The sequence below is a fragment of the Gastrolobium bilobum genome, unplaced genomic scaffold (assembly GCF_033153095.1).
Source record: "Gastrolobium bilobum isolate Gb01-03AN ecotype WA unplaced genomic scaffold, APGP_CSIRO_Gbil_v1 utg20832, whole genome shotgun sequence".
Taxonomy (NCBI): domain Eukaryota; kingdom Viridiplantae; phylum Streptophyta; class Magnoliopsida; order Fabales; family Fabaceae; genus Gastrolobium; species Gastrolobium bilobum.
Window position 1 is genome coordinate 56,248 of NW_026895544.1, and position 13,560 is coordinate 69,807.

The following is a 13,560-nucleotide window of genomic DNA, read 5'->3' on the forward strand; positions in this document are numbered from 1 at the left end:
CCTCTTTTCAATGGGATAAGGACCAAAGTAACGTTTGGCAAGTTTATGACTAGCACGCCTCTCCACTGACACTTGCCTATAGGGTTGTAATTTAACCTATACCAAGTCTCCTATCTCAAATGAACGCTCATGTCTATGTCTGTCACTTTGTATCTTCATGCGGTTCCTAGCTTGTTGCAAATGAGACTTCAAACGGGCAAGAATCTCATCTCTTTGCACCAAGAGGGACTCCACTGCCTCTACTTTGATTAAACCACGAGGGTAGTGAGGTATCTGTATAGGTGGCTTACCAAATACTGCTTCAAATAGACTCATCCCAATGCTTGAATGTACACTGGTGTTATAATGGTATTGAGCCCAACCAAACAATCCAGACCAACATTGTGGCTTCTCATGACAAAATGATCGAAGATATTGTTCAAGATAGCGGTTTGTTACCTCAGTTTGTCCATCTGATTGTGGATGATAGGCTGAGCTATTGTGTAAGGAAGTTCCACTCAACTTGAACAATTGTGACCAGAATTGGCTAACAAAAATTGGATCTCTATCTGTCACAATGGAGCGAGGAAACCCATGGGTATAAACCACTAATTCGCAAAACAACTTGGCCACTATAGCAGCTGTAAATGAACAGGGCAGAGGACCAAAATAAGAAAACTTGGAAAGTCGATCCACAATGACAACAATGGTAGTATACCGCTTTGATGGAGGTAATGCAACAATGAAATCCATCGATAAGTCTTCAAATATGCCTTCTGGAATAGCCAGTGGCTGCAGCAGCCCACTCGGTTTAGAAGTCTCATACTTCACCTATTGGCACACAAGGAAATTCCTTACAAATTGCTTGACATCTTTCCTCATTGAACACCAATAATAAGTGGCACTAAGCCTCAAGAAGGTGTGTAGCACACCTGCGTGCCCCCTACTGGTGTGGAGTGAGCCTCATGGATTAATTTTGGAATCAAAGGTGAAGAAGGATTGAGTAAAAATCTGTTATTGTAAAACAGTACCCCATCCTTCACTGTTACATGAGTGTTTTCATTTGGGCTGCTCCTTAAGGTCTCAGCCCACTGCAGTAAATAAGGATCCTCCACGTTCTGCTGTTTAATCTCCTGCAGAATGTTGAAAATTGGTTCTGAAATCAGAACATTCACCATGCCATCCTCATAAACTCGTGACAATGCATCCGCCACTACATTACTGCTTCCATCCTTATATTCGATAGAAAAATCATAACCAAGCAATTTACATAAGTACTTATGTTGCTCCGTGGTTTGTATCGTTTGATTCATCAACTCCTTCAAGCTTTTATGATCTATCTTTATCACAAAGGTTGACCTAAGAAAATACTGCCTCCACCTTTTAACAGCTGATGTGATGGCATATAATTCATGTACATAAGTTGAGGCTTTGGTCATCCGGAAATTTAACTTTTTACTGAAAAAAGCTAGGGGTCTTTCAAGTTGCAACAACACTGCCCCCACCCCACTATTAGAGGCATCAGTCTCTATGACAAAAGGTCGGTTAAAGTCCGGTAAGGTGAGGACTGGAGTATGAGTCATTGCATCTTTTAACTTGTGAAAGGCCTGAGAAGCCTCCTCTGTCCGCTGGAACCCCACTGATGACTTCAACAATTCTGTCAATGGATTGGCTATCATGGCATAATTCTTCACAAAACGCCTATAATATCTGGTGAGGCCAAGAAATCCCCTCAGTTGCTTTAAATTTCGTGGTAGAGGCCATTCAACCATCGCTTGAATCTTCTTTCTGTCCGCATATACCCCTTGATTAGACACTACATGACCCAAATACTCAATAGAGGATGCACCAAAAGAACATTTTGAAGCCTTCACAAAAAATTTGTGCAGCTGTAAACAGTCTAGAGCAATTTCCAAGTGCAGAATGTGTTCCTCCACTGTCTTACTGAAGACCAGTATATCATCAAAAAAGACGATAATAAATCTGCGTAAGTAGGGCCTAAACAGGTGGTTCATCACGGCTTGAAAGGTTGCTGGGGCGTTTGTTAAACCAAATGGCATCACTAGGAACTCATAGTGACCATCATGAGTCCTAAATGCTGTTTTTTGAATGTCTTGAGGTAAGACTCGGATTTGATGATATCCAGTTGTTGTTGATTTAGCAAGTGTACTAGTCAAACTAGTAATAAAATGATGAGTAAAGATCGTTCCCACGAGGATTTGTGTTCAAGCACTGACTAACCATATATACTTAAGTTGAATCAACCAAAAGATCATTGATTGCATTAATTTCTTGTCACCAGAAACTAAGTTGAATTGCATAAAAACTGGATAAACAAATAAAATATGATTATAATTTAAACAAGTAATCAGATGTCAATTTCCCTCAAGCATGAGTTTATGGATGAACCAATTTCCATAATGAATTATCTACTATGTGATGTTGATCAACCTTTTTTCTTATCATCTCAAGATGTAATGTCTTACTACCCTGATAGATACATTAATCAGAAACCCCAATGTCTTGGTGATTCCTTTCTTAATACATGCATTAATCACTAAGATCTTAAGACCACATCAGAATCCTAGCATCAATCCCTTGACTACTAGAACACTGATGATGAAGTTGTCAAAAATAGAGAAACAATGTAAACATGTTTGTTCTACACTATTCCTCAACATGAAGAATTAATCAAGACAACTTCAGACAAATCACATAATAAATAAACAATACATCTAATTAACCATTCATAAATTCAAACTTGAGTTCCATTGAATCAGACTACAAAGGACTCTACATAAATACAAAATAAACAAAAGAAGAAGAAAGATCAAACTCCATTGTTATGATAGTTGAGTCTTCAATCTTCAAGTACAATTACATAAACTGAACTAACTAATACAATACTAGATCCTAAAGAATTTGGAAAATCAGAGAAAATGAGGAGTCAGATCAGATCTATGAAAGATCTGATCTGATCTCCTTTCTCCTAGTGTGATGGGAAAAGTCAGAAGAATAGATATGATCTAAGAGAATAGTATATCAGAGTATGAAGGCCCCTTATCCTTTTATAGTTTACAAATTACAACTGAAAACTGACTTGGACGCTAAAACGTTCACTTCTGGGCGTTTTAGCGTCCAACTTTGACGGATGCCCAACTGCTTTCAACTGTCTTGGGCGCTAAAACATTCTATTAGGCCGTTTTAGCGCTCAACACCAGAACCTTTTCGCACAACAGGGCGCTAAAATGTTCGATTTGGGCGTTTTAGCGCCCAGCACCAGCAATTTAAGGCCTCAATATGCAGCAGGGCGCTAAAACTCTTGACTTTGGGCGTTTTAGCGCCCAACACTTAGAATCTTCCCATTCTTCAGAATTTTCTTCCTTCTCTCTTTTGCTTCATTGAGCTTCATTTCCCTACAAGAACAATGCAAATTTTCAATAAAACTTCCAGAACTTGTATTTAGTACTTGCTAGGACATTAACCCTCTTTTCAATCCATTTAATCACACAAATTAAACTAATTCATGCTTTAAAACATTATAAACCAAGGGTTTATCACCAGCCCTTAGATCAAGCTTGCTAAAGACTGCAGCTCCTCCCAATTCATCAAGTAGCTCGTCGATAGTAGGAATTGGGAACCTATCGTTGATGGTGATGGCATTCAAGGCCTATAATCGATGCAATTCGCCATGTATTATCTTGTTTCCTTACCAAGAGTACAGGTGAAGAAAAAGAACTATGAGAATGTTGTATAAAACCCGTGGACAGCAGATCAGATACTTGCCTTTCTATCTCCGATTTTTTATAGTAAGCATATCGGTAAGGTCGAACAGTTACCAGTTTTGAACCTGCCTCCAAATGGATAGCATGATCTAAGCCCCTGAATGGAGGAAGCTCACTAGGAATCTGAAATATAGCTTGGTATTGCACTAGAATCGGCCAAAGCTCTTCAGGTACCTTGTCCTTAATTGTAGACAATTCTGAGTCTCTTGGTAACTGATTCTTTACTAGTTTCCACTCTAAAGTATAGCAACGAGATATGTCTGCCTCACACACAGGCTTGGTTGCTGCAGACTTCTCATGGTGGCTATCACCTTTCAGAACCACCTTCTTACCTTGCCATTGAAACTCCATGGAGGGTTCCACATAATCATGAGTAACCTTACCCAGCTGCTGTAGCCAAGGCATTCCTAGAATTATGCTAAGATCAACCAACTCCAGCACCCAAAAATCAATTAGAAAAACATGACCCTGCAGACTGATGTTTACACTAAGACACCTCCTGTCAGTCATCAAAAAATCTCTATTTCCCATGAACACACGCAATTTCTTAGCACGAGTTATGGGTAAATGTAAAACATCAGCCAATCCCCTTTGAATGAAGTTATGGGTACTGCCGGAATCAACCATAACAGCTACCTCACAATTCTTAATGATAGAAGAAAACACTAAAGAAGGTGTACCTGAGTGATCATCAAGTGTATGCAAGGCACCATCCTGTGTCACCTTCGAGAAATCTTCGGATTGCCATACAATTTCCTCTTCCTCATCCGCCTCTTCAGGTGGATTATTGAAATCTCCCACCATCAGAAGCAATTTATTTTTGCACCTGTGTTGAGAAGTCCATTTCTCATCACAATAATAGCATATCCCTAGCTCCCTCTTCTTGTGTAAATCTGCGTGGGAAAATTTCTTCATTGTGGATGGAGCAGGTAAAGCCAATTTGGGTTTGGAAGGGCCACGTTGAGGTACAGGAAGAGCAGAAGTTGTATGTGAGGATACTGGTGCGTGAGACACAGAAGATACTGTAGCCTCTGGCGTTGAAGATGAGAACTTCGAAAAGAATTTCTTACCACTGGAAGAGAAAGAAGTACGAAGCTCTATATGATGATCATCATAAGCTAATGCATACTGCATAGCTTGGTGTAGACTCACAGGTGAACGAAGTTGAACAGCACTTCGGAGTTCGGATTGCAACCCTGAAATAAAGAAGCTCATATACAGATCATCGTCAAGACCAGGTACTTGATTGATTAATACCTCGAATTGCTGGATGTAATCACGCAAAGTTGCCGTTTGTGTCAATTTCGACAACACACCCTTGAGGTTCGTATAAGCAGAGGCTCCAAATCTCTCACGCAGGGCTCGGGTCAGATTTCCCCAAGAACAAATCAACCTGCTACTGTACATTCACTGGTACCATGCGGCAGCCAAACCATCCATGCGCAAACCAGCAACTGGTACCTTAAACTCCTCTGGAACTTGTTGAAGGACAAAAAAGAGTTTCACCCGAAAGATCCAATTGTTAGGATCCACACCAGAAAAAATAAGGATTTCCAACCGAATCGCTTTAGTTAGGTTTCGGGAATCAATTTCCGCGCGAACCTGATTATGAGGTTGGGAATCACGACGAACACGATCTTCTCTCCCCAACACCGCTTCATGCAACTGTTGAATTTGTGTTGTTAAAGTTGCAAACTGAGCTTGACTTTCCACGCGACTCTCAACAAAACGTTGATCGACCCGATTCTGGAAGGCTAGATTCTCCTCCTTATCATGCTCGACTCGTTGTTGCAATGCAGAAATTTCTTCTGCCAAATCTTGTAAACACATCGTGAATTCAAGGATGAAAGCACCAATTGTTAGGTGATGACCTAACTGAAAGAGGAAAAAGGAAAAATGAACAGAGACTTCTTTTATTATTTTCGTAAAAAACAAATTGTACAATCAATGTGCCTTTAATACCCTGATGCTCACTAATAAACTTGTAACTAACTCAAGTTCAGTAACTAACTATTCACTTAACTAGCTTTACTCAAGCTACAAAGTCTTGGAGTCTCACAGAGTGTTGTCTCACTCTATTGGATGTCCTTCATGTAACAATCATCTACTCACCCAAACCCAAATTCACATAACATGTACTTGGAAGAGAGTCTCATGAAGAATCCCACACCTATCAATTACCTTGATTCTGATCTCTGTCTCTCTCACTTGCTGAATGGAACTGCCAGTTCATCACTTTCTTGTGATTATGAGATTCAAAATGATCAGAACATCGACTTGCTGCTTGAGGATCAATATGGTTTAGAAGGAAATAATAGAGAGATGGATTTGATGGAGTTGGTTTGTCTTGCTCACTTTTACCATTAGATTGCTTTTGTCATGATGAACATGAAATTAAGATCTTCTTCTAGTCATGGTTTTTATTCTAGTGGACTTTGGAATAACTATGCTGGTCCTATTCTAGTTTTGGATGTTTCTCATAATTAAAATTTTGAATGTTATATATCTTGTGTCTATTTAGAAGATCTACATTACAGTGGATTAACATTGGTTAATATCTTGCATGAAATGAAATAGATGTTACTTACTATGTTGTGTTGTTGCCTAGCTATATATGGTGTTAGTTGATTAGAGGTTACAGATATTTCATGTCGTAAAATATATATGACACAAAAGTTTGTATCGCGTGTCAATCTTTAAAATACAAATTTGACTCAGTATTTTTTGTTTATTACCATTTTGACCTTATAAATTTATAATTGTGATTTTCATGTTGTGTCTCGTGTGTGGGTCACATTTAGAGTTCGCATATGCTCTTGTGCGTTGATGTAGGTGTTTATGCTTCTATTGGGGAATTGAAAAAGGGTAATTATTGTTGGGAAATCATATTCTTATGCAATAGGAGAGTAAAAAATTTTCCTACACTAATTCGTTTTCCGTGTCAATTAATTATTTTTTTCTTTTCTAATATAAAATGTGGGACCCACATGTAATTTGTCTCTACTTTTGTTATCTCATGTTTTCATGCAACATAAGAAAACATGGATCCATTATTGTTTTGTTTTGTTATTACGGCTAAAGTGCTACAGTGCTTTTCATTTATTCCTGTTTCCGTTATGTCTTTCTGATTACTTGCTCAACGCTTTGAATTGTTTGATATTAATGGATGATTAGGTCAAGGTTTATAATAGTTCTTGCGTTAATTAACTTTTATAATAGTGATTCATTAAAACGGCAAAATTTACGGATGTCCAATTGGACCCACATGGCTGGCCATATGCCGATATAGGTGCCTTTCTCTAAATTTAATTTAATAAAATAAGTATTATTATATATAGCTTGAATTTAAAGGAAAAATTTGCTGCTTTATTTCATTGTTTGTGACACCATAAGTCTACAATACAAGCAATGAAAATATCCACACACAAAAAAAGAAGAGAAAAATTATGTTAATAGTTGCACATAAAACTTCAGGATTTGATATGTCAAAAGTAGTTGATTTGATTCCTGCGAGTAACAATTTATAATCAAGATGAAAAAGATTCAAATTCAAAATCAGATTAATTAGTTGAATCTACCAGAACTTCCAGGACTATTTTAGCACACGAATTCACCTATTTCATCATTTGTAATTACCTTAATCATTACAAAAATGGTTTTATTGTTTCATTATACAGTTTTTTTAATTTTATATGTGTAATCCCTTTCAGAATATGATAATCCTAATAAAATATTAAAAAAAATAAATGACTGCATGGAATTATTTTACTTTTTTGCGCCATTGAAGTATTTGCTCATCTGTGCAACGATATATTGAGTTGCAATAGTTAAACATAATTTAAATATTCAGATCAAAAAACTGAGTGAATCTTTTTAGGCCTGCCAAAAAATCATAATTTAAAGTACTGGTGATAAAATTATTAAAAAAATTACAGAAAGTGAGAAGATCAAGGGGGAATTAAAAGAGAGAGAGAAATTCATTCACCAAAAAAAGAAAGAAAAGAAAGAGAGAGAGAGAGAGAGAGATTGTAACTCCCTATTAGCGAAACACTTATAAAGATACTAAAATAAAGATAACTGATAAGCTAAAAAGATAAGAGATATGGTCCCAAAAAAAAATAGAAGAATCCAATGTTCTTGACCCATGATCCCAGAAAAGAAAAAAAAATATAAGAATTCAATATTCTTGACCCACTATGAGCTCATAGTTTGTAGAATAGAGATTAGTTATTGAGTTTTATAATTCTCATGTTGAAGGAGAATTGAAATCTCATGTTGTAGATATAAAAAACATGTGGGACCCATGTGTTAGAAAAAATTATATGTAGGACCTATGTCAGCACGGAAATCGAAGGGTGTGTAGAAAAATTATAATTCTCATGTTAAATGAGAATTATAAAACCCTCAGTTATTTCCTACTTTCTTAATTGTAGTGTAATTTCTTTTTTCTTTTTTATTGTATTGCACTATTGCTTATTTAAAACTGTTGTGTTGAATAAAATTTATTAAGAAGAATATTCAAGCACTTGTGCATTAAGACCAGATATAAACTCAAATCCCTATTTTCTTCTACAATAGTTGCACGGTATTACAAATTTCAGTTGAACAGTGGATGCTTTGTCAAAAATAAAAAATAAAAAATTCTGGTGTTTATCATAGATAATGTCACACCATCAACAAAATTATTTACTGAAATCAATACGTGCCCAAAAAAAGTAAAATAAAAATCAAATATAACATTCAGTGTTATAATTACTGTGTCTAATACGAATATAACTTCATACAGAAATAAATAACATTATAAAACTCGAACAAAATGTAGATATTCTTCACCAGGAACAGTCTTGCCTTGGTGAAGCATATACTTATTCCCTTGAATGTGTATACTTCCCTTGAATGTGTAGCATATACTTATTCCACGTTTGAGGCTCAACACTTGTCTTAAGAGTTGATTTTGCAATGGTGAAACAAAAACTTACATAGTTATCATAAATGTATGTACTCTCACACTTCCTTGGTTATTATTAGGACTACTTCTGGAATCACGATATCTTTGCTCTTGCAAAGAGTATACCAGCAAAGAGACCTGAAAATAGTGTGCATTATTGATATAAGATAAAAAATAAGATCACACCACACCCCAAACAAAGAAATCTAGAGTGGTTCTGATGAATTACCAAGCAAAATACTGAATAAATTTGATACACTCAGAGGAACTTTGAACACTAAAATCCCAGCAATAGAGACTGGAATCTTGTTTAAGGAACCTACAAGACTGTAAAAAAGACACAAACTTAAAGAGAGATAATAACAGATGGAAAAATAACTCACAACAAAAATATATATATATATATATAAATTAGAATTTAGTTGAATGAACAAGCTTTTATTATGTTCGTATGTTTACTAACAACTATGGCATCCTTTCCTGTCCCTAGAATTTATCCACAAGACAATACATATTTATTTAGTAAATTCTGTCCTTTTCCAGTGACTTTTAGCAGGGCTATCTGTGTATTGAATTTCAACACCATAAAATTACCTATATGTTGTAGGGCCAGTTTGATGTAAGAACCACATGGAGGTAAAGCTGATGGAAAGTCCAAGCAGTCCACTAGCTGTTGCAACAACCCAAAATACTGGCAATTTAACTACGTCGCTGGAAATCAAAAACAAAATAATGGTGAGGATGCAGAAGGATTAATCAAATTTTAAAACAAAGAAACATATTCACTCACGCATGTATTACATAATCCCACTCGCCAAAAAGGAAAATCATGATGATGGCAAAAGGTAAAGATAATAAATTGTTCAACAACACCATTGAAACTTCATTAAGAGATCCAGATTTTGTTGACTTTTTTGCTTCGTCCATAACCCACCGAAGGGTAAGCTGTCACATAAGGAAAAGATTTCATCAAAGCTCAGATTTAACACAACTGGAATTTTCTCCAGAACATGTTCCTATTCTCAAAATTATAAATCTGAGCTTCAAACTAAGAAGCCTTTTATAGAATATGGAAAGAAAACAAGGACTAAATATACGTACTGAATAACTTGCAGTAAGAACACAATTGATAATCTGCCAAGCATAACCAACTGCATCAAAGGAGAGATCTGTAATACCGCCAGTGACAGCAGAGATAATCTGTACAATGAATAGAGAGAACAACAATACTTCAAACAATTAAATGCTAATAGTTCACCAAAAAAAGAGTAATAACTAATAAGACTATCAGCAAGTTAGTAAATGAATTAGATTATTGAATTTTTTTTATAGGAAGACATGTAGCTTTATAAAAACTGACAGCATCTTCCTTTCTGTGATTTCTGAGCTGATGAAACAGCAAGCAAATTTCATTCTCCAATTATTCAGACCAATAAATGTCACACCAAAGAAAGGGTCACAAATGTTACGTCATCAAGGATTAGGAAATAAATATAACTTTCCCTAAGTTAATCCTTGTGAGAAATTGTTGCATTTGCATCTTAAAAATCTCCCAGTAAATTTTATCTTGATTGTAAAACCAAATTGTGTAATCCGATATCTATGATTTGAACTAATTGATTTGCCTAACTACTAGAGTGCTTTGCTACTACGAGCACATGAAATTTTCATATGACAAGATTATGTAGCCATCCAAGATTTAAATACAGAGAGGTCATATCAATGAGTACAATGTAAGAATGCCATTTACCATCACAAACATCGCAGTCCACACTTTGGGATTCTGACGTTTCCGAAATAAATACAATTCTCCAATTGCTGTTAAGATATTGGTCACATTCTTGAGAATTGTCACCATTGCAATATTTATGTATTTCAAACTGAAAAGAAAAGTGCACAAGAAGACATTAAGTGTAGATAGCAGCAGCACACGAAGAATCATTGACTACCACAGTGAGCAGTGGGACAATAATAAGGTAAGTGACCCTTTTCAAAATTGTCTTAATAATCTGTTTGACAACTCCATAGGTCTTAACAAAGGAAATACATAAAAAAAAAAAAAAAAAAAGTTCATTCCATACCTGTACATGCCTGAGACAAGCATGCCAATAAATATCACATTGACTGGGATCCAGACCCTAACCAGCCTCCAATTGAGCCTTTCAACTGAAATTTTGCCAGAGAGAGCCAACAGAACAACAACCATAGTACTGATAAAGTTCTGCAAAATACAACAATGAATAAAGATCACATAATGATTGACTTTGCATTTATAATAAGCTCCAGGAAAGAGAATGAATCAAGAAGCAGTGCAAAACTATCATTCTTAAGAATTATGGTCAGATTAAAACCTCTTGCCATCATTCAGCACTCTCATGAGCAAAAAGAAGGACAGAATTTAACTTACTTGATAAAACATCAATGATATTCCTGCATTGAAATTATAACTTGATAAAACAATTTTGTTCAGCATAATCATGCAGCAAGAAGAAATACAGTAAGCTGTTCCAGAGATAAGAGGTCCAGACTTCTTAGCTGATCCATGCAAACGGTGCCTTTCTTCGCCATCAATATGAAGACCGACATTATCACCAACTGTAGCTTTATTTGCTTTAAGAAATCTGCTTGTAAAAGTGAATGTGTTTCATATATTACTAAATTACAATTAATTTTAAAAACCAACAACATTTGAACAAGTACTTTCAAGCACCCAAAACCAAAATAAGAAAATCATGGAACAATTGAGTGAAATAGATTTGGAAAAATATTGACACAAACTTTGAATCTGACAAGATTGAAATTTACGATGGTTGGACGAGGGAAAGAAATCACAAGGTAAGCATGCTGGTAACACAGCATTGGCATCCATGTTTGTACAATTTGAAGATTAAATTACAAAAACAGGAAAATATTTCAAAGTAGTAAAGATTTGTTTCATACCTATCATTCAAAGCTCTTCGTTCTGTGTTTATCGCGAAGTTGTTAATTGACAATTTTCCTTGCTCATGAACTCCATTGAAAATTGTGTGCACTGCATTGGCCTTTTCATCTAGTGATAGTTTTGAACTCATGGTGGTGCTTAACCCTGGTTCTGCAGAGTCATGCTGAGTAACAATGTCTAACTTAAAATCAGATGACATATCATCAACCTGGAAGTAGGGAAAAATAAGATAAAAACAAGTCAGAATTGATGGAACAGATACTTATTCCACATTTCAAATTCAATGAGAATCTATAAGCTATAACAATATGTTGAGCAAAATAACTGCCTAAGTCACACTACAGGAGAATGAAAACTTTGAAACTGGTGCTTAAATTCATGTCCTATATTAGATCCAATATTCTATAATAAAATTTAAATCAAATCTTAACTGTTGAGTACAGAGAGTATATAACAATTTTCCAACAATAGACAATCAACAATGAAGTTCATTTTCCATCACAATTTCTAAGAAGGCCGTGTTGATAAAAGTATAGCAAAATGAAACCAGGTGATGCGTCATGCAATTCTTACACGCATTGCCAATAAAACCACCAAAGCAGTTAAGAACAAGTGTCACGATGAAAGAAAAACGAAAATTCAGCAAAAGGAACAAGTAATGCCAAAAAGACCAAAGTTAGCACCAAACAAAAAGAAATCATGATTAAAGAAGAAGAAGAAAAAAAGCTCAAACAAATGAGAAAAAAAGTGGGATCCTCACTGCTTATGCACAGGATAACAATCTCCTCCTGCACAGTGTCCACAGCGTGATGGTTCACAAAGATACAAACTTGAACTAAATGGCGAATACCCACATGAAGATAAATTGAGAAAAACTCCCTGGGAAATGGAAGAATCGCGCCAACCCAGTTGAGGAAACTACAAAAACGTGAGAAAAAGTTCAACCTTTTTGAAGAACACGCAAAGGGGATTAAGGGGATGGTGGAGTAGTTAATGTATGATGATGGTGAGAAGGCGAGATTCCAGGTTGTAGAGAACCGCCCAAGAAGTAGAATAATGTGGATGGAGCGGATTCTAAGGGGTACAAAGTCAAAGAGATTGAAGCAACCATGGTGTTGTTGGCTTGAAGAGCAAGTGAGTGAACTGAAAGAAGAGAAAAAGAGATGAACGTTGCGTATGAATGCGAGGATTTTAAGGTTTTTTTAAAAAAAATAAATAAATAAGATTTGAAGCAAGCACACATGTAAGCATCAGATGCAAAAACTGTATGAACATGCATCATCACTTGTGTTTTGTGTTATGTGTCGTAGCATAAGTGTATATTTACTTTATTTTTTTGGAAACAAGATCGTGTTTTTTTAAAGGACAGAAACTTATGATTTTTTAGCAATTTTTAATGGGGTAAGATTAGGGGTGAAAAGGGGTTAGACCGACCTACAGAAACCTACAATCTCACTTATATTAGGTTAAATTTGGTCTATTATAAATTGTCAAACGCTTATATTAGGTCAAACTTGACCTATTATAAATTGTCAAATAAAACAGGATTAAGCTTTTTAGAAAACCTATTTAGAAAGCAAGCTATAGACTTTTTTGTATATGTCAGGCCCATAAGTTTACAGATCGGCCTATATCATATTATTTATTTTAAAAATATTAAATAAAATTATTATTTTAATAATTTAGCATAATAAAGTAATATTATCAAAAAGGCTATTAATATAAAATCATTCTCAAAATTATCAAAAAGTACCAATACAGTCTAGCACAATTAATAAATAACTGAGTTCCTTAAGCACGCTGATAGGAATTCGATTTTTGATCGTATGTATGAAAAAGACTTTATTAGAAAAGATTTATTCATTTAATATGATCTCTCACCTCGAAAGAATCAGTGCTCAACTATC

At 35.4% G+C, this 13,560-nt stretch overlaps 1 protein-coding gene across 1 annotated transcript; it reads right to left on the minus strand.

The window, feature by feature from the left end:
* Nucleotides 1-8,806: 8,806 nt before the first annotated feature.
* LOC133315775 (GDP-mannose transporter GONST2-like) lies at nt 8,807-12,232 on the minus strand. The gene is made up of 10 exons (XM_061517442.1): nt 12,227-12,232; nt 11,653-11,861; nt 11,120-11,333; nt 10,794-10,933; nt 10,463-10,592; nt 9,814-9,912; nt 9,503-9,657; nt 9,307-9,423; nt 8,942-9,039; nt 8,807-8,850 (listed from the first exon to the last, which is right to left on the minus strand). Exons 1-10 carry the CDS (start codon nt 12,230-12,232, stop codon nt 8,807-8,809), a joined length of 1,212 nt encoding a protein of 403 aa, XP_061373426.1.
* Nucleotides 12,233-13,560: the final 1,328 nt, after the last annotated feature.

Excerpts from the sequence above, each read along its gene's own strand:
- LOC133315775 (XM_061517442.1), bottom strand. Across the intron at positions 10,934-11,119 it reads TATCATTGATGTTTTATCAA|AACTTTATCAGTACTATGGT; the intron begins GTAAGTTAAATT and ends TGTATTTTGCAG. Across the intron at positions 9,040-9,306 it reads ACTGGCCCTACAACATATAG|TCTTGTAGGTTCCTTAAACA; the intron begins GTAATTTTATGG and ends TCTTTTTTACAG.